Source organism: Eretmochelys imbricata, chromosome 1, assembly GCF_965152235.1.
Source record: "Eretmochelys imbricata isolate rEreImb1 chromosome 1, rEreImb1.hap1, whole genome shotgun sequence".
In the NCBI taxonomy this organism is placed as follows: Eukaryota; Metazoa; Chordata; order Testudines; family Cheloniidae; genus Eretmochelys; species Eretmochelys imbricata.
In genome coordinates this window covers 201,861,216-201,882,733 of record NC_135572.1, presented here as the reverse complement: position 1 = coordinate 201,882,733, position 21,518 = coordinate 201,861,216, and the positions used below count along the sequence as shown (strand labels likewise).

General features: G+C 47.0%; 2 protein-coding genes across 2 annotated transcripts in view; one reads left to right on the top strand and one right to left on the bottom strand.

Moving 5' to 3' along the window:
• The window catches only part of TIGIT (T cell immunoreceptor with Ig and ITIM domains), a 44,791-nt gene extending 38,361 nt beyond the window's left edge, over positions 1 to 6,430 (bottom strand). The window contains exon 1 of the mRNA XM_077807322.1: positions 6,328 to 6,430. Within this exon, the coding sequence (XP_077663448.1) occupies positions 6,328 to 6,430 (103 nt within the window). The remainder of the gene's footprint in view (positions 1 to 6,327) is intronic.
• Positions 1,144 to 16,400, top strand: DRD3 (dopamine receptor D3). Its single transcript, XM_077807320.1, has 6 exons — positions 1,144 to 1,413; positions 10,069 to 10,181; positions 12,254 to 12,396; positions 12,924 to 13,120; positions 14,172 to 14,511; positions 16,204 to 16,400. The coding sequence occupies exons 1-6, from the start codon at positions 1,144 to 1,146 to the stop codon at positions 16,398 to 16,400; spliced, it is 1,260 nt and encodes a 419-aa protein (XP_077663446.1).
• The last annotated feature ends 5,118 nt before the right edge of the window (positions 16,401 to 21,518 follow it).

Below are 21,518 nucleotides of genomic sequence, written 5' to 3'. Positions count from 1 at the left end.
TGCAGTGCTTTTAAGAAACATGTGCCCAGATGCTTCAGTGATGGGGGCATTAGCAAAATAATTAAAGTAAGCAAATGAGTTAAATGTCACAGAATGGGACACTGGGACAGCAGGCTTAATACATCTGGAACAAATTAAAATAAGTCATCTATCTAAGTACTGTAAATGGAGAAAAGTATGTTTGTTGAGGATGATTGCAGCTGCCTTATAAGAGAACAATTTGAAGCCCTTGAATTTGGCTCCTGCCCAGTTACCTTGAGTGGTGAGTCTATCAGCTGAGCTCCTAGTGCAAGGATTGCTCCTTCTACTGCGTTTAGAAAGGGCAATGCACAGTATCAGTGCCACAATAAAAAGTAATAAGCCTACAAGCTAAAACACAATTGGACCTGATCAGTAATTGGATGGGATATCTTCTTCAGCAGAGAAGTACTGCAGAAAATGGTAATGGTGATTCAATAATGGTGACTCTCTCTTGTTCTGTTGAATACAGATCATGCCTGCTGTAGTGAAAAACACAGTGCTCAGAGGCTGAGACCTGCAACAGCTGAAACAAAGTTGAGGGCTGACTTCTCAGCTTGCCTTCTGAGTTAGTACTGAACCTAAGGCCAAATATGACTGTAGGGTGCTCCTGATATTGGAGGTGTCATTGTTCGGCCAAACTATACAACCAAAATCTTGATCACATGCAGTTATTAAGAAGTCCATAGCAGTTTTTGCAAAAGAAGAGAGGCTAGCTTCAGGGTTCTGCCCAAATTCTAGTTCAGGTAACTACAATTCCGCCCTTCTGGACTTCCTCTGCTCTCTCAGTTGGATGGTGTTTTCCACTAACTCTCTTACACAGTTGTGCAGCGTTGTTGTACATTGCTAAACAGCTGCCCAACTCCACATGGCTGCATTTCATTGACAGAGGAAATGTGCATTAGATACATAAATAGATTAAAAATCCTGAATCCTTTACTCTGTTTGTACTCAGGCAAACCTCCCACTGGCTTTAAGAGCCTCTCCTGAATAAAGGCTTCAGGATCTGGCTCACAGCCCGTAGAGAGCAGTGAAATAATTTGGATGAAAGATGCAGGTCACAGCCAAAGCTATTGCTTACTAGAGTTGCTCTGTGTCTCTTTTCAGCTCTCCACCTGCCTCCCAATGGCGCTCTTCACTAGAGTCAACAATACTACCTCAGTCACACATGGGCAAGAGAACTCAACAGAGCCGGGCCTGCCACACTCCCATGCCTACTACGCCCTCTGTTATTGCACCCTGATTTTGGCCATCATCTTTGGGAATGTGCTGGTCTGCCTGGCGGTGCTAAGAGAGCGCACCTTGCAGACCACAACGAATTACCTGGTGGTGAGCCTGGCCGTGGCAGACTTGCTGGTGGCCACACTGGTGATGCCGTGGGTGGTATACCTGGAGGTGAGTACATCTTAGGCCATGTTTAAAGAGCAACAATGCCTTGTGGCATTTATACATGAATGAGACACATTCAGAGCACAGGAAGGCCACTCCTGAATCAGCCAGCAGTGTCACTGTTGAGCATTCCCCATTGCTATACTTCCACAAGCTGAGCCTACTGCCCAGACTGGTCTCTCCTTTTGCTGCTCTAAGCAGCAGAAGGCCAGAAGAAAAAAGTTGAATCCAGGCCTCCTACAAAGTTATTCCTGGGGAAATTCTGCACCTCTCCACATGCAGACTTTGCACAAAAGTTAATATTTTTTGCACAGGATTTCCTTTTTCCTCCACAGAAATGGGCTGCAGAGCTGTTGGCTGCCACTAGGGGCTGCTGGACTTGGCAGAGCACAGCTCAGCTCACAAGTAGAAGACACTGCTGGGAGGAGGGGGAGGGAGCGGAGGCTTCCTGGCAGCTGCAGTTCTCAGCACACCCTGAAGGAAGGTGGTGTTACACAGGAAACTCCACACAACCCCGGGACCAGCATCAGGCTGTTTCTCCCTCTGGGTCCCTGGGCTCTAGAGGGGGTGGGGTGCAACTGTCTGGGCTGGGGAGTACTGCAGCTGGGATCTGTGTATGCCCCCCGCCCCCACTAGGCTCTGGGAGCAGGGAAACAGGAACTGGGTTGTTGTAGGGGTTTCGTTAACTATGTACTCGTGGAGGAATTTCTTTTGTGTCTGTTGTTACACACATAGTTGTGGATAGGTATTTTGAAATAAATTACCAAAATAATTGAAATGGGTGTGATTATATAGTGTTATTTTGACAAATAAACTATGCAGAATTTTGCAGAATTTAAAATTATTGCGTGCAGAATTCCCACAGGAGTACAAAGTGGACCAAAGCACTAATGGTGTTAGGCCAGTCCCTGGCAATAATTTTCAAGCCCTGCTGGCACAGAGAAAGAGAGACAGGGAGCCTGACTCTCCATTGCCCTGCATCCAATGCGGTCAAATACACCAGTGCTAAGTGGGTAGAAGGTTGTACCTTTTGACTTTGCATTGGTGTAAATGACTACAGGTGGTGCAGAGCAGTGGAATATGACCCTAAAATTCAAGTTTCCCCACACAGCAGTGTAGAACACTAACTGTAGGGCCACTCCTGGCTTGGTCATTTTTATTGATGGAAATCAGTGAAGGTTTATTACATGGGGCTTGTTAAAGCTATTTTTGCACAAGTTCAGAGAAACCCACTGAGATATGTAACAACTGTAGCTAATGCGCATCGATTACAGTCAGTAAGCCTGGCTAAACCTACAAAGGCTTTGGAGACTGTTATTCCATTAATGTTTCCTTTATGTTATCTGGGTCATTCTCCTAAACTGGCATCCATTGCAGAATCACCCTGAAGAGAAATGAAGGACCTGTTCTATTCATAGGTGATATGAATAGTGACACTGATTATTATTTATGACATCATAGTGGATCAGAAATGAAAGAATACCATCTTGCATGCCACATCACATTCCTAATTAAGTCAGTAGCAAAACACAGAAAAATCTACGTAGAACTACCCCACAGCTAACATAAGGAATATCTAGTACTAAGGTGTCAGATCTATGACCTCAAGAGGAGAAAGCAAACAAAGATAGAAAGGAGGCAAAAAATGAGGGGCAAAATGAGAAAAGGTAAGGAATAAAGAAAATAAAAATACTCAGGAAGGAGAGACTGGAGTGAATGGAATTTTAATAGTGAAAGACAAATGCTGTTAGAAAACTATCCTCATGTCACACCAACAACACTTTACATCTACAATATCTTGAGATCCTAGAATGAAAAGTTGTCTGTAAGCATCAATGAGTTCATTAATCCTCTTATTATCTACATTTTATGGACCAGGAAACTGAGGAACATTGTGGTGCAAATTCCATCTCCATGCAGCTTTGGGCCACAGCTTAAGAATGGGAAGGTCGTCCACTTTGTAGCAGCAAAAACCTTTTAACCCCTAAAGTGCCTTACCCAAAGGAAAACAGAGAATCAGGAGCCAGTCAGGAAGAGAACCCAGGAGTCCTAACTCCCAGTCCACTACTCTGACCATTACACAGCACTTCCTATGCATCTAGTAATACAAAGGTGAGAAACTCAGAGTACAGAAGGTGGATTTTTCCCATTGTTTGTAGAATAGGTGATCCCACCTATTAGCTGCAGTCTCTCACCTGTGAGCATCATTCTTTAGTATGATGGTGAGTCTGCTGTGTTTCGTCTAATAGTGCAGTGACCAATCATTCCCAGAGAAGACTCAATAATTCACACCAATATCCAAAATCATGTAAAATAGTTATTTCCAGGGTCCATGTTTTCCAAGACACATCTGAAGCCTGCTGCCATCCATCTCATAATTTACGGTACAACCAAAGGTGGTTGAAGGCTTTACATTTACAAGTCATTTGCTATCCCAAAGCACTTTGTTAACATTTTGATAGGCAACCTTCACACAATCTGGCCTGGACCCTGTCCAAGAAATGAACTCTGGACCCTAATGTCCTTGCCAAATGTCACTGAGCCAATGGCCATCCCTTTCTGAGAAAGATTGAGATGGTGCTAGCAGGCCAACCATGGCATCATCTTATAGCTTCAAAGTCTTGGAACCCAACCAGTCAGGTTTCTTGGCACAAAAACACCCATTCATCACAGTGACTGATGATTTCCTGAGGGAAGTGAGTGAAGCCTAGTCCCCTTTATGGCTACTGCTACCACAGATCTTTCAAAAAAATTTTTGACCATGAGCTGCTGTTGACATGAGTGGCTGCAAATTCCATCTCCACAGGGGTGGATGGAATTGTCTGACATCTCAGAGGAGGGGGGTGGGCAACTGCTTATCCCCCTGGTGGCCTCTCTCTTTCTTTCCTTACATCTCTGTAAAGTCAATGCAGAACATGGGCTGCAACATCAGAATGCTAGTGATACCTAGCACCTTTTCTTCAGACCTAGACAGTAGCCACCACCAGTGTCTGGCAGTGTTTGAGATCTGGAGGGAAGCCAGGTGGCGGAAGCCACGTTTGAATAAGAGAGACAATGCTAATGGACAGTGAGAAGCACAATGAAGTAGACCGTCAAGTCCACCATAGTTTTCAGCCAAAGTGACTCTCAACCTCATGTTTTCACGTGGGTCTTCATTGCTCCTGGACTCCTAGGTGTGGCATCAGTGCCCAGACACAACTTTTAAAATCTGCAGGTGGCCATATTTCGTTTTGTACATTTTCAAAAGGGGCTCAGTGGAATGAAGACTATAATCCTATTATTCAAGATGTGTTTGAGACTGTCACATTTTAATGTTTTTTCATTTATCATTTCTACCCTTTTTGAGTCTCCATGGCTGCCAATCCGATACCTTTCACTGGCAATATTTCCAACAGTGGTGGAAAAGCTAAACATAACATTGATCTTGTGGATAAAGCACAGGACTAGCAGTCAAGAAATCTGAAGTCAAGAGGAGTTTTGCCAGGATTTCACCCATGGGCTCTATTCCCAGCAATGTCACTGACTCAGTGGGTGATCTCAGAAGCCTGCCACCCCATCTGTCTATGTTTCAGGTTCACCATATGTGAAATGGAGTTAAAACCCACTTAATTCACAAGGGTGGTTGCGAGGATTAATTTAGTAAAATAGTTATGAAATGCTTTGAGATCCTCAGATGAAAGGCACTAGGAACGTCATATAAGTATCCCAACTACAATATGAGAACCAGAAAGGCAAACTGACAAGTTCTAGTTTCATTAACAAAGCTAAACGGAATAGAAGAAGAAAAGAAAGATCAAAAATAGCAAAAGGCAAATTAGTTCTATAAAAATTTTTCAGCTGTAATAATCTACGTCAAATTCGGATCTCAGCTACCCTGGGACAAATATTGAGTAATTCCACTGACTTCAATAGAGTTACTCCATATTTAGAAGTGCTGACTGGAGCAAATGAGAACAGATTTCAACCCATCATTTTGATCTGACAAACATCCCTTTTCTATATGCTAAGACTCAGTATGTAGTCAGTCTAGTCTGAATGTGTAACCCTGAGAGGTTTCACTTCAGAGCATTTTCTGCCAAAATTTTCTTCAGTATCACTTCCAGTGGTTCATATTCCCAGATTTTCATGTGCTAATGAGCCCAGGACTTTGTAAGCTACCACATTTGACATACATGAGCTGTGTCCTCTGCACCTGGCTTTGATGCAACCTCCTGACTCCAACTTCTGGTGAAAGGTTCTTGAAGCGCCACAGACCTTATGACGAACTTGTAATGAGTTTTGTGTTTGCATCAAACTATGAAGCCAGATGCCCTTTTTGTGATTCTCTTGCAAAAATTTCAGTATTGTCAGCTTCACACATTCAAAAAGTCATGACGTTGGTCTCAAAATATCATAACATGGGTTTACAAATTTAGATTTATAAAAATAACTTGTAGGGCCTTTGTTTTCTAGTGTCATAGCCTTTATGGTTCAGGTTTTCAAGCTTTTCTCCACAGCCATGAGGGCTAGAAACCTAGCTTTCATTTAAAAGAAATAAAATAAAAAATAAGATTCTCACCTAATCATGTGTCTCCAGGAGACACATGATTAGGTGAGAATCTTAGCTTTCAAGAAAAGCACCAGATAGCACAATATATCACCACATTTTGCACATCTCTGGGAATGCTGGCATGAAATAAACAGTAACTAATGAATAACAACAAGCATTTCAGATACTGAGCAGTAGGACCAGGAAGGGGAGCTGAACAGATGCTGAATGCTTCATTCACTCAAGCACATAGTTTACAGGAATTAAAAACATTAAGCAGCAGCAGAGTGGTCTCATTTCAGAGAATTGCCTCCTCATTTGCTTTCTGCACTTTCCACACTGCCTGTTGCCTTAGAAGCTGAAATTAATAACAGTACCACTTACTAACTGACCTTGCATGAGTGTTCCTGATGTGAGGAATTCTACAACTTGGTTGCCCATGGTGTGGTAGGAAGCCACTTTCATGACACCATCACGCTCTGCTCCAGACCTCATTCATCACTTTCTGTAGGTCCAGAAAGGCTGGATGCAGACTGGGGATAAGAGAGGGAGCCCATCATTCCCCACTTACCCCACAGGAAATGAGGAGGAAAATTATTACACTCAGATACTGCATTAGTTTTCTTGCAGAGCCTCTCTCTGCTGTGATGCATCCCCTTATGGGGAAGCAGCTGTCTGTTGAGGAGTCCTTGAAGCCATACTCTCAGGAAGCTGGCGTAGGTTGCAAGGAGCCAGTGCAAATGTCTGGTTGATGTCCAGGATCCACTTGGATCCCAGGAAATCTGCAGAGTTTGGAAGCTGAACTCCCCCAGTTCTTCTGCAAAAGGAGGGCAAATCCAACCGCCTGAAATAAGAATTTGGATTCCTCCTTACTCCTCCCCACAGGTTTTCCCTCGGGAGGATAAAATTAGACCCCGGCACCAGCTCACTCTGCACCTCTGATTATACTTAGTTTATGGAAGGGAGGCTTCTTTCTGGTTTCTCTCCTCCTACACAGATCACTATGGCAGCAGGAGCTGAGAGCAAGACCTCAGGCCATCCCATAGCTGGGAATCAGAGATGTTTGTTACAGACATAATATGCTTCCAGAGGTAACGTTTTCATTTCAAAAAATGAATTTGGTTTTATTTTTTTGAAGGCCCCCCTTTGCCAGCATGGAGAGAGGCATGTGTGTTAAGAAACATGCTGTCGGCAGCCTTACCTAATGGTCAGGACAGGAGGCTGGCCTAATGGCTGAATAGGGATGATCAGGCCTAGTGACCAGAACCCAAATGAGGAACCAAATTACCCAGTCCAGGGAACAAGCCAGAGCCAGGAAGCAGGGGGCAAGAGTCAGAACCGGAGCAGGAGCAGGAACTAACTACAAAGAGCAAGGAGTAGGCAAGATCAAGACCAGAAACACAGCTGCAAGCATGGAACTGTACTGAACAGCCAGAGACCAGGCCTTGCTACAGGTGTTAAGAAAGTGCCTGCTGGAGTCTTCAACCAATCAGGAGACCAGATTCATTAGCAGATGGGGGCGGATAGGGTGTGTGTGTGAGAGAGAGAGAGAGAGAGAGGGAGAGAGAGAAAAATCCTGGCCCTCCGAGACTGATATCCAGAACAGGGCAGCTAGTGCTAGGGGACTGGTACGAGCTAGGGTTGCCAGGCATCCAGTTTTTGACTGGAATGCCTGGTCAACAAGGGACCCTGGTGGCTCCAGTCAACACCACCAACCGGGCCGTTAAAAGTCCGGTTGGCAGCGCAGTAGGGCCCCAGGCTAAGGCAGGCTCCCGGAAGCGGCCACTAGGTCCCTGAAGCCCATAGACACATGGGTGGCCAGCGATGCTCCGTGTACTGCCCCCACCCCTAGTGCCAGCTCTGCAGCTCCCATTGGCCAGGAACTGCAACCAATGGGAGATGTGGGGGTGGCGTCTGAGGGTGCGAGGACAGCGCGCGGAACCACCCTGTGCCTAGGGGCTTCAGGCACCTGGCAGCTCCTTCCAGGAGCTGCAGTAAACATCGCTGGGACCCCCACATCCCAAACCCTCTCCCGCATCCCAACCCCCTACCCCAGCCCGGAGTCCCTTCCTGCATCCAAACTGGGTGCCAGCACCCCAGACCTCCCCAACACCCTACCTCAGCCCTGAGCCCCTTCCTGCACCCCAAACCCCTCATCCCCAGCCCCACCCCAGAGCCCACACCCCCAGCCTGAGCCCTCACCCCCCCACACCCGAACCCCCTGCCCCAGCCTAGAGCCCTCTCCCACACCCCAACCCCCAATTTCAACAATTTCAGACTCCTGTGGAACAGCAAAGAAACTTAGTTCTGGAGTCAAGCACCCCTCCCCCCTCCAGGCCCCTTCCTTGTCAATGAGGGGACAGTAAGTCTGAGCACTTCTGCTGATCACAGCTGCCGTGGTATCACCCAGGGAGGGAGGCAGCTGCTGCAATAACCAGCACCCATCCTCTTTAGGGATTTATTGCTTAAAGCCAACACATCAAACTGCCCCCAGAAATGAACTGGGAGCCAGTGCAGATCACGGAGCACATGGGTAATACGGTCTCTATGAGAAGCCCCAATTCAACAAGCTGGCAGCCACATTCTGCACTTAGCTGACGGGTCCGAATGGTTTTCAGGTGTAGAGCACATTGCAATGATCCAGTCTGGAGGGAAAAATGGCAGGGATCACTGTGGCGAGATCCACATCTGAAAGGAAAGGTCCCAACACCTGACCAAGTGCTCTTGGTCATTGCTGCTGCCACTGCATTGAAGCAGGTGAGGAGCCCATTGAAACCATGAGCTGTGATCCTAAGTAAAAAAGTAGGGCAAATTCCCTCATTCGAAGCAGCTTTTTCCTCCACTATTTCTGTGGGGTGGAAAGGTTGGGGGAAGCAATCCTTTCTGCTGCCCTTGATTTTCTGTGGATTAAAAACAAGCATTCTGTCTCCGTGGCTGTCACTCTAACACTTTTCACCAGCACTAGCAACAAATTTATTAGAGGTCCTGTAATGGACAATTCATCAAGTGCTCTGAACAGCTTAATGATCCTTGGTGCTTTACGACCTAGCCAGTGGAATTCTAGCTTGGCATCAGTGTCAGAGGTGAGTCAGCAACATTGAGTCTTTATTAGAAATCTAGAGGGAATGAACAGTCCAAGGAGCTATGGTCTATTCTTCAGTAACTAATAATCTAGGAGGTGATCACATCTGACCCTTGGTGTGTTCAGAATTCCCAAAGCATCTCCTGTAGATTCAACTTCCCAACACTAGCACTTAAAGAGGACATTACAATTCTGCAGTTGGGCCTCCGCACTGGAGCTTAGCTAGGTATACCAGGCATTTACATGCCAGAGTGTTGATCTGAGCGTGTGCAGAATTTGAAAAAGTCCTCACTAAAATCTGACAGTTGGGCTGAGCATGTGGTTTATCCGTCACTGGACGCCTCCATGACATTATTCTATATATTTTACATTACATTTTAAATGTAAATGAAAGGAAACTATAAATGGGTGCAAACCAAACCCCCAAAGTTCACAACCGTGTGAATTTTGGGAAAGTTTGGATCCAGATCTAATATTCAAAGTTGGCAGCTCAGGCCCTCCTTTAGAACAAGTGAAATAAGATTTCAGACAAGATTCTGGAGAAGGATCTGTGCGTCATATGAATATGCAAAATCCCTAGGCAACAGAGTCAATTTCCCAGTTCATTGGCTCTGGAATAATTCCAGAAGCCAAGCTGAGAAACATTCTTAGCCACTCATTTTGTATTTGTTTTGTCTGTGATTTTCCTTAAACAGAGGAACTGTGTATTACATTAGTTGTCATTCAGTTTCTGTGGCAGTCTTCATGCTAAAATGTTGGGGTAGGGGCTGTTTTCTCCTAATTTTCTCACCTTCATCCCCTTGCAGCGCACACAAAGCAGTGGAATGGGAATCAGGATTCCTGGTTCTATTCTTGACCTACTACTGTATGATTTTGGGCAAATTGCTTAAACACTACATGCCTCAGTTTCCCCCTCTATAAAAAAGGCATAATAATGCATCATTAATGTTCACACAGTCATTTTGATATCCTCAGATGGAAGGACAAATAGATGTGCAATGCATTGGTATCCAGTGTGAAACAAGGCTAATATTTTGAAATTGATGCTCAGGTGACTGGAGGAGTCTGGAATTTCAGCCGCGTCTGCTGCGACATCTTTGTCACTATGGATGTGATGATGTGCACAGCCAGCATTTTAAACCTCTGTGCTATCAGCATTGACAGGTAGGAGCCAAGGAGATTAGCATGAAGCTAGGGGTAGGTCTCGGGACTGAGGATGGAAGGGACAGCAGGCTGGGCCTGCTTGCACAATGGTTGGGTACAAATAACTTGTCTAAATGCCAAAGGTAAAGCAGATCATCTGGGAGAATCCAGTCCTTCTTGAAAGCCTCCAGCCACCATCATCATTATGACTAGTATTGTTGTTGCTACAGTCGTACCTCCCATGTGCAAGGTGCTGTACAAACATGGAAGATGGCACAGTCCCTGCCAGAAAGAGCTTATGCTATAAAAAGGCAGAGAAACAGAGGGTGGGGCAAAGACGCACATCATACAAGGAAAGTGTTCATGGGGTGGTTTTCCAGGCCTTGATAATAGAGGGGAAGATTTTCAAAAGTACAAAAGTGAATTAGGCCTCTAACTCCCATTGACTTTCAATGGGAGTGGGCGCTTAAGTTCCCTTTGTCTTTGAAAGTCTCACCTGTGAGGTTTTACTAAACACAGCTTAAAAGAGAGAAAAACTATCTTGATGTGCTCTCCAGCCTTGCCATAGTTTTAACACACCCTGAAGTGGAGCAGATGACTGGTAACATTGTGGGACTGAAGGGATTAGTGTTTAAATCAAGTTCCAGTGAATGTCTGTCAAGGTTCCTTCCCCACTCTGAACTCTAGGGTACAGATGTGGGGACCTGCATGAAAGACCCCCTAAGCTTATTCTTACCAGCTTAGGTTACATGCTGCCACCACCCAAGTGTTACACAAAGAACAGGGGAAGTGCCCACTTGGAAACGTCTCCCCCCCAAAATATCCCCCCAAGCACGACACCCCCTTTCCTGGGGAAGGCTTGATAAAAATCCTCACCAATTTGCATACGTGAACACAGACCCAAACCCTTGGATCTTAAGAACAAGGAAAAAGCAATCAGGTTCTTAAAAGAGAATTTTAATTAAAGAAAAAGTAAAAGAATCACCTCTGTAAAATCAGGATGGTAAATACCTTACAGGGTAATCAGATTCAAAACATAGAGAATCCCTCTAGGCAAAACCTTAAGTTACAAAAAGACACAAAAACCGGAATATACATTCCATCCAGCACGGCTTATTTTATCAGCCATTTAAACAAAACAGAATCTAACGTATATCTAACTAGATTGCTTACTAACTCTTTACAGGCGTTCTGACCTGCATTCTTGCTCTGGTCCCGGCAAAAGCATCACACAGACAGAGCGAACCCTTTGTTCCCCCCCCCCCTCCAGCTTTGAAAGTATCTTGTCTCCTCATTGGTCATTTTGGTCAGGTGCCAGCGAGGTTATCTTAGCTTCTTAACCCTTTAAGGTGAAAGGATTTTTCCTCTGGCCAGGAGGGATTTAAAGGTGTTTACCCTTCCCTTTATATTTATGACAATGTCTGTGTGTGGTGGTGATAGGGATGGCCACAAAACTCGGCACAGACCTCAGAAGGTGCAGCTTTAGGGGGCTGAAGTCCCTGGGGGTTGGGAGACTGGGGGAGAAACACATCCTGCCATTCTCCTTTTACCATGATTCAGAGGAAACTGTGCAAATCAAGCCTCACAGAGGGCCTGGTCCAAAGCCCACTGAAGTTAGTGGGAGCCTTTCCACTGATTTGAATGACAGGATCAATGAGTTGGCTCATGCCCTGGGTTTCCAGCCATATCTGTCATCTTCCCCAGATCTCACGGCATCCAGAGCTGGTAGCCTTCATTCTAGCCTTCTGCCTCACCACTGGGGCAATATCAGCTGTTCATCATTAACCTTAGGGATGATAAGTGACAGTCTGCTTCTCTGTTGTTTCTCTTGTTCCCTTTCCCACCCTGCTTACCACCATTGCAAATCCTTGCTCTAATTATTCAATCTCCTGGTTCTCTCCCTCTCTCTTATATCCACTATTTTCACTATCATATTCCCTGTCTCCCATTCTCACGCTGCCTTCGCTCCTCCCTGTCAAACCTGGGCCCTTTCTCTCTCTCTTTCACTCTCTGTCTCTTTTGTTTCGATCATTGTCTCCTTTCCACGCCTTTCTTCCTCCTCCCTCTCTCTTTGGAGCTGGTTCCTTTCGCAGGTACACAGCAGTGGTGATGCCAGTTCAGTATCAGTATGGCACAGGGAAGAGCTCCTGCAGGAGGGTTTCCATTATGATCGTGATGGTCTGGATGTTGGCATTTGCTGTGTCCTGCCCCCTCCTGTTTGGCTTCAATACCACAGGTAACAGCAATTTCCAGAGCAGGAGTGCCTGAGCACGATTAGAAATGGGGGTGCCCAAAGTTGGCCCAATGGCCAAACGTGGCCTACAAAGTCTAACTGTCAGAGGCAGCTGCTGAGAACTACAAATCCTGCATCTAAAGTGGGGAAAGGGTTCAATTCACAAGGAGGCCCTATATTTGAGGGCACTCTCCAGTCTGACATTGACCTGCTGCTGTTCTAGTGCATTGGTCTGTGCTTGACCAGCTCAGCCTAGACTACCCAGAAAGTGGAGGCACTCACATACCACTGTGATGAGTAGAGACAGACAGACAGACAGGCAGGCCGAAATGTAACTTGGCATGCTGGCCTATATCTCTGGAGTTGCACCTCTATGACATAGTCCTCGGCTGCATTAAACACAGGCCACATTTGGCTCATGAGCAACACTTTGGTTCACCTTGATGTGCAGCAAAACATCCTTGTAGTTCCTGAAGTCCATAGAAGTCTAACCATTCCCGCTCTCTTTCTCTCTCTCTCTCTTTCTCCAGGGGATCCTAGTGTCTGTTCCATATCCAACCCTGATTTTGTCATCTATTCTTCGGTGGTATCCTTCTACCTTCCCTTCATGGTCACCTTGCTGCTTTATGTCCGGATTTATTTTGTGCTGAAGCAGAGACAGAGGAAACGAAGCCTCTCCAGGCAGGGCAGCCATAGCATCAGCATCAAAGCCTGTTACACACAGAAAGTAAGATCCACATGAAAGCAGTCTGAACTCACCAAATGCCAGAGCATTCTCTGCCTCCACTCCCATCCCTTAAACTGAGCCTGGGGAGCTTATTGCTTAGTACTTTCCATCAGTACATAGGAAACCCGGGTTTGACTCTTGCTCCCCAATCTGGGGGGGTGTTGCAAGTCAAGGCATTCAGTGCTAGGTGTGGAGGAAGAAAAATACCTCCTGTTGCTCCGCAGAAACACCCCTGGAATAGGGGCTCCAACCAAAGCCTTGTCCGGTCCTCAAATAAGGGGATACTGTTCTGGAGCTTGTATCCGTATCTCCACTCTCTAAGACCATCACAGCAGAGAAGGGCAAGGCCTAAATCAGTGCTTCTTCAGAGCTGTGACAGAATGACCCTACAGCATTCTGGCTCTTTTTTTTCTTTCATTTTTATGGATATTTTTAATTATCAGAGCCTCAGGGATTGCAAACTGTTAACGCTCTCCTCACAAAGGGTCAAACAGCTACAGAATTCTGCTTGCTCTGCTCCATATGTGGCTCCACAATATTGAATTAATGTGTGAGGTTTCCTCACAATAATGCTACACTGGAAAATATGCATAAGGGGAGGCAGGGAATACCATTAAGCACAAATATACTCCAAAGTCGGGCGGCTGGGAAATGGAAGGTTCACATCCAGGGCTCTTGTTCATCCAGTTAAAGATAGAGCTAGAGCACAGGTCCTCAAAGGAATTTAGACTTCTAGCTTCCACTGATATTAATACAAGTTAGGAGCCTGAACACCTTTGAGGTTCTGGGCCTTAGTGCAAAGTAGAAATGCAGGGTTCTAGGTCATCCCACTGTGAGATAGGGGTCAGGTGCAAAGTTCAGCTCCAGCTCCAAGAATGGATCTGGAACCTACCCAAAGTTTGGGTGAATTTGCATCCTGGGCGTTGATTCAGGCCTACTCCTTGCTGCTGAAAGGGAACAAGAGCTCCCTTGAGTCCCGCTTTACACTTGCTTTGGCAAACTGCATTGTTCACCCTATTTCCTGACATTTCTGTGGATTCCTCCATTTCAGGAGCACAAAGAGAAGGAAACTTTGCACCATGGGCACCAAGACCCCCTCTCATCCCGTCTGCAGCTAAAATCCCCAATCCAAGAGCTTTCCCCTGAAAAGAAGCTGCTGACCCCCTCTGACCTGCAGCCGTACTGCAGCTTCTGCCACCAAGCTTCCTTCCCCAGGACCGGGACCAATGGAAATGAGCTAAAAGAGGAAAGAAGAAGCAGGGAACAGAACTTGGAGGTGCATAAACTCAGCAATGGCAAAACCTTGACCTCTTTGAAGCTAGTGCACCAGCAGCCCCGGACAGTACAGCTGAGAGATAGGAAGGCCACACAAATGCTGGCTATCGTTCTGGGTGAGTGAGAAGCATTCTGCTTAACCATCTCACTGTGAGGCTAAGTGTTTGGAAAGTGCTTTGAGATCTCCACATGTAAGATGCTATTGAAATTCAGAATACTAGCATAAAGTGATATAAGGGACTTTTGTAACTAAGAGCCCCAGCTGGTGTGAATCATTGCAGCTCTACTGAATTCAGAAAGATCTCTTCTTCCACAGAAGGAAATGTTAAGGGACAAGGAAGAGAGACTTAAAAGTTCTGATAATCATCTCAACTTTTGGGTGCCCCTCTGTACTGTGAATCTTTTGAGCTATCACTTATTTTTGACCACCACCACCCCAGGTGTAGGTCAATAAGAAAATTCCCTTAGGGCTTGTCTTCCCTCTGGGGTAAGTTGACCTAAGTTACGCTACTCCAGCTACGTGAATAACATAGCTGGAGTCGACGTAGCTTAGGTCAACTTACTGCAGCGTCTACACTGTGCTGAGTTGACGGGAGACACTCTCCAGTTGACTTCCCTTACTCTTCTCAGAGAGCTGGAGTACTGGGTAGGGTTGCCAACAGTCTAATCACACAAACCCAAACACCCTTTCCCCACCCCTGCCCCACCCCTTTCCTGAGGCCACAGCCATGCCCCTTCTTCCAGGCCCTGACCCCCGCTCACTCCATCCTCCCCTCCCTCTGTAATTTGTTCTCCCCCACCCTCACTCACTTTCACCAGGCTGGGGCAGGGGGTTGGGTGCAGGAGGGGGTGCAGGCACTGGGAGGGAGTTTGGGTGCAGGAGGAGGTGCGGGAGAGTGGGGAGGGTGAGGGGTGCAGGCTCTAGGAGGGAGTTTGAGTGTGGGAGGGGGCTCAGGGCTGGGGGAGGGGAACCAGGGTGCAGGCTCTGGCCAGGTGGCGCTTATCTCAGACGGTTTCCAAAAGCGACCGGCACATCGCTCTGGCAGCGGCTATTAGGTGGGGGGGGGGGCAGCAAGAGGGTCTCTGTGCGCTGCCCCCACCTGCAGGCACCGCCCCCGCAGCTCCCACTGGCCATGGTTCCCGGCCAATAGGAGCTGTGGAACCAGCGCTTGGGCAGGGGCAGCATACGGAGACCCCCAGGGGCCGCAGGGAGATGCCGACCGCTTCCAGGAACGGTGCGGAGCCAAGGCAGGCAGGGAGCCTCCTTAGCCCCGCTGGAGTTTTAGTGCCTAAAATCTCCCAGTTTGGCTGCAGTAGCCTATGGAAGATCAAACCTGATTCTGGGAGACTCCTGGCGAAACCAGGAGGGTTGGCAACCTTGTTGATCACAGAGCACTCTACTGATTTAGTGGGTCTTCACTAGACATGCTAAATCAATCCCTGCTGCCTCGATTGCAGCAGTGTCAATCTCCCAGTAGTGGAGATTAGGATGATGCCCCTCTCTCTGTAAATAAGATCACACCTCTCTATCGGTTTCTGTAGTTTATTGAGTTACATGTGTCTTAAAGAGCAGGAACGAGCCTGAGTTGGTGAACATGTGCATGCAGGAAACATGACTGTGGTGGGTGATATGAACCTCACTTTACAAAAGGGGAAACTGAGGCATGGTGAGGTGAGGTGACTTGCCCAGTCACACTTCTGGCAGAAGAACCCAGTCTGGCATGGGTATAAGTGGGGCAGAGTTTAGCCCTGAGCAACAGCGTTAATCCAAAGTCAGTATGTTCTCTCGTCTCTCCTTTAAACCCTAGGGACATTCATAGTCTGCTGGCTGCCGTTTTTCATGACCCACATCCTGAACACTCACTGCCAGGCTTGTCACATAACCCCAGAGCTCTACAGTGCCACCACATGGCTTGGTTATGTAAACAGCGCTCTCAACCCCATCATCTACACGACCTTTAACACTGAGTTCCGCAAAGCTTTCCTCAAGATCTTGTGCTGCTGACAGCGGGGGTGGAAGGACGAAGGCTTGATTTAATAGTAAACCCAGGAGGATGTTGCAGGCAGAAGCCTAACGAGATAGTTCCATAGCGAGAGGCCACATGGATAGACGCTCTCAGCCATCAACGGGGAGAAAGCTCAGGATCTTCTGTCCCACAAGTCCCAAACACTTCAGCTAAAGAAGAATCTCCATTGGCTGTTGCCATATCAGGGTTTCTATCCCCTGCAAGCTGTAGCCACTAGAGTGCAGCCTGACCCCACACACTTCAGCAGGTCAGGTGCTCTGGCTCTGGAGTGCAGAGCACATACACTGCCCAGTGCAAAACAAATGGGAGCGGGCCAAGTTTGGCTGGCTTCATTCACTGAATCACAAAGCTCCCACTTGGATTCCCTTAAATGCTTAAGGTTTCCTCAAAAGCACAGCTACAGGTTCTGGGGAGATGGAGAGCCAAAGAAGCAGCACACACCTCAGTGGCTCTCCAATTCAAACACAAGCACACACTTGAACATGAATCACAGCAGTGTATCCTCATTAAGAGTTCTCAGGCATCTCTAGCCTTTAGGAATACAGGAGACACATGGGAGTCTTAGGGTCTGTCTACACTGTGATGGGAGGTGTAATTCCAGCACGTGTAAACGTACCCAAACTAGCTTTAATCTACGGTTTATCTACACACACATTTCATTTGCAGCAAGATAGGGTGCGACACTATCCCACACAAGCCTCCCATGGGCTAACTGTACAGAGGGACCCTACTGATGAGCTGGGATTAGATCAAAGCATATTAATGAACTATTAATGCATGTCAGCAGGATCCACACAGTCAGTTTGTCTATGGCAGGCTAGCATGAGGTAGATTCACAGCCCAGCTTGCCACGAACAAAATGTTTGTGTAGATGAGCCCCTAGCTAACATGAGTACCAATAGTAGTGAAGTTGTGGCCATATGAACCTAAGTATGCACTGGCTGCACAAGTAAGTACCCAGGGTCCTGCGTGGGCTTGTACAACCTGCACTGAAGCTGGTGTTACTGTGGCTAGCATGAGTGCTAGCTAGATTAAAGCTCATCTGGGTCTGTCTACATGTGCTGCACTCACACCTCTGACTGCCTCCGTGCATATGCTTTAAGAAGTTAGTCTTCCTTTTGTTGCTGGTTTCTCTCACTGTGGAAAACATATTGCTAATAGCGGGTGTGTTTGTACTGTCTTCTTGATGAGAGGTCAGGAATGTGCCCACTGGGGTGTATAAGAACAAGAGAGAAATTGCTCCCCACAAATCTACTGATGAGACTAAGTAAGTGAGCTAGTAAATAATGTACAGAGGAACAAGTGTTCCCCTGTTGTCTCCATCGAGGGGTTGCCCTCTACAATCAGTTCAGTTTGAGTAACTAAAAGACCACAATCCAAGCACTCAGATATTACAGAGCAGTGTAGTATGAAAACCTAGACAGGGTGGATAGAATAAGCCATTAAACCAGATCAGGGGCCAGATCCTCTGCTGGTGTAAATCAGCCTAGCTCCACGGAAGTCACTAGCGCTATGCCCATCTATATCAGCTGAGGATCTGGTCCTAAGACCTGCCTGTCGGTTTCAACGCTTAGGTTGTTCTTTCACTCCTAGCAGTGATAACATTCACTTCACACAGCCTCTTTGCTGCTGGTACCTTGTTGTTGTTTGTTATATATAAACTCACGTGACTGTGCCTAAAATTAAGTAATTTTAGAATCAGTTTTGATGATGCCAGCATAATCTAGCTTGCATAGAGTCTGTTGTGTTGATACTTCATGCAGGGGGAGTTATTGTTCCCTTGGTGAGATTTGTATTGGTAAATTAGATTGTGTCAGCAGAAGCTCACCAGGTTACCATATGTATAACGTTGCCTTTCCTCCTAACCCAAGGATCAGCAACAAATTGACAACTAATGATCTACTGTATATGCTCTCATCTCTTAGGGCCATTAAGCCAGTGGTATTGGTTGTGATTCCACTATCCAGCCACATATTTCTGTCTTCTGCCATGAGTGGCCTTCTTGCAGCCTAGCTGCTATAAAGAACCAATAGCTAGAAAGAGACGCGGGTGCAGGGAGGTGACCACTGTGGAAGGATTTCTCCTACTAGTCTCTGACCTCTTTGACTGCTCTATTCACACTGCTGTTCCTCACAAGAACACAGCTTGAGTAAGTGCTTAGCTTTGTTTTTACTGATATTATAATCTTCAAGTGCACACAGCTATGGCAACTGCCCCGTAGTGTCCCTGGTGGTAGGGAAGAGTGGTGACTCAATTGTAAAGATAGAATAGAAGGATTTTTTACTGAGGCTGCTGGATGCAGGCGGACCCTGTGATTCCCTGATTCTCTTGCTCCCAGACTGACACAGCCTGTGCTGCCTTGTGTCACCACACAGGGTCTCCCTAAGTCCTGGCCTGGAATAAGCAATCATTACACTCCCTTCCCTTCTTGGTGGATATTTATCCCTTGTAATTTCTGAATGCAATGGTTGCTCTGAAGCACAGTATAGGTTGATCACATCAGTCCTGTGCAGCATGGGCCCCATCTCAAGAGCCAAGGCATCTAAAGCTTGTCTCCTTTCACAAGAAGCCCTTCCCTGGCTGATCTCAAGACATTTCTTTCAGATTCTCTCATTGTACAATATTAAGCCTGTCAAGATTCCTTCCCCACTCTGAACTCTAGGGTACAGATGTGAGGACCTGCATGAAAAACCCCCTAAGCTTATTTTTACCAGCTTAGGTTAAAACTTCCCCAAGGTACAAACTATTTTACCTTTTGCCCCTGGACTTTATTGCTGCCACCACCAAGCGTCTAACAAATACATAACCGGGAAAGAGCCCGCTTGGAAACGTCTTTCCCCCAAAATCCTCCCAAACCCTACACCCCCTTTCCTGGGGAAGGCTTAATAAAAATCCTCACCAATTTGCATAGGTGAACACAGACCCAAACCCTTGGATCTTAAGAACAAGGAAAAAGCAATCAGGTTCTTAAAAGAAGAATTTTAATTGAAGAAAAAGTAAAAGAATCACCTCTGTAAAATCAGGATGGTAAATACCTTACAGGGTAATAAGATTCAAAACATAGAGAATCCCTCTAGGCAAAACCTTAAGTTACAAAAAGACACAAAAACTGGAATATACATTCCATCCTGCACAGCTTATTTTATAAGCCATTTAAACAAAACAGAATCTAACACATATCTAACTAGATTGCTTATTAGCCCTTTACAGGAGTTCTGACCTGCATTCCTGCTCTGGTCCCAGCAAAGGCAACACACACAGACAGAGAGAACCCTTTATCCCCCCCAGCTTTGAAAGTATCTTGTCTCCTCATTGGTCATTTTGGTCAGGTGGCAGCGAGGTTACCTTAGCTTCTTAACCTTTACAGGTGAAAGGGTTTTTCCTCTGGCCAGAAGGGATTTAAAGGTGGTTAGCCTTCCCCTTATATTTATGACAAAGCCAAATACATCAGTGGCTCCAGCTCAGTCTCTTGTCTTGCTCCCAAGCTCAGACTTTGATGTGTTGTTACCCACACGCTTGTCATCTGAAGCTGTCAATCTATTCATGCCCTTGCCCATGCCACAGCTCCTTTGGGAAGTGCTTCCTTTCTCTTTAGCATAAAGGCTAAACATTCTCCTTAGTTTCTGGGCTATATAGCTGAGATCTATTAATATCATTTTGGATGCTAGCAATTGGCATCCTTGGGACTGTTTGCTTGGGAAGGTGCCCTGGAAACTGCATCAATCAAATAGAGTGATGCAAAGCAAGTTTGCAGCTGCAGGTTGTCGCTTGGTATAGTATTGGCACTTCTATAACACCCTTCATCTGCAGTACACAAAATGCTTTACAAACATTAAGTGATGACTGGCCTCCCAACACCCTGTGAGGGTGGCATCGTTACCCCCTTTTTACAAAATGGGAACAGGAGACACAGAGAAGAAAAGATTTGCCCAGTGTCATACAGTAGATCAGTAACATAGCTGGAAATCAGTCTGTGCTCTAAACACTAGTACCATCATATAGTAATATTTGTACTTTGAAAAATGTGGCAGATGTTTTTTCTGATCTGTGCTAAGACAAGCCCATCGTGTAATTCTTTCACCTGGCTAATGTCTCAGGGCAACACAAACCATCATACAGAGTGTGTTCAATAAGTGGAACATTTGGGGGGTGGGGCGGGAATTTAGCATCTAGCTCGGGGGCAGGCAAACTTTTTGGCCTGAGGGCCGCATTGGGTTTCTGAAATTATATGGAGGGCCAGTTAGGGGAGGCTGTGCCTCCCCAAACAGCCAGGCATGGCCCAGCCCCCGCCGCCTATCCTACACTCCCCCACTTCTCGCCCCCTGACAGCCCCCCCAGGACTCCCGCCCCATCTAACCCCCACCCTTCCTAACTGCCCCCCTGGGACTTCTGCCCCATCCAACCACCCCTTTTCCCTGACCGTCCCTGGACCGCTCGCCCCTAACTGCCCCCCACTACCCCATTCAACCCCCCCTCCTTCCTGACTGCCCCCCATGACCCTTGCCCCATCCACCCCCCCTGCTCCCTGTCCCCTGACGGCCCCCCACCACCCCATCCAACCCCTCGTCTCCTTCCTGACTGCCCCCCCAAGACCCCTGCCTCCATTCAACCCCCGTTCCCCGCCCTCTGACTGCCCCGACCTCATCCACGCCCCTGCCCACCCCCTGAACTCCCCTGCCCTCTGTCCAACCCTCCCCGCCCCCCGCTTCCTGCCCCCTTACCGCGCTTTCTGGAGCACCGGTGACTGGCAGCGTGGCTGCACCAAGACAGGCAGCCACGCAGCAGAGAGCACTGGGTCAGGCTGGGCTCTGCAGTCCCGCTGCCCAGAGCATTGCGCTGCATGGCGGCATGGCTGTGGGGAAAGGGAGACAACAGGGGAGGGGCCAGGGGCTAGCCTCCAGGGCCAGGAGCTCAGGGGCCGGGCAGGACGGTCCTGCGGGTTGGATGTGGCCCGTGGGCTGTAATTTGCCCACCTCTGCTCTAGCTTGTCTTGCTGCTAATGCTCTGAGAAGTTTGCTGCCCTTCTGAAACCTCTATTATTTGCATTATGGTAGTGCCTAGAGGCACCAACCTCAATTGTTCTATGTTCGTATAGC

What these genes read in the sequence shown, in the direction of transcription:
- DRD3 (XM_077807320.1), top strand. Translation starts at nt 1,144, where the DNA reads ATGGCGCTCTTCACTAGAGTCAACAATACTACCTCAGTCACACATGGG. An exon ending in AAGCCTGTTACACACAGAAA is followed by an intron (nt 13,121 to 14,171) that starts GTAAGATCCACA and finishes CCTCCATTTCAG; the next exon opens with GAGCACAAAGAGAAGGAAAC. An exon ending in AATGCTGGCTATCGTTCTGG is followed by an intron (nt 14,512 to 16,203) that starts GTGAGTGAGAAG and finishes TTTAAACCCTAG; the next exon opens with GGACATTCATAGTCTGCTGG.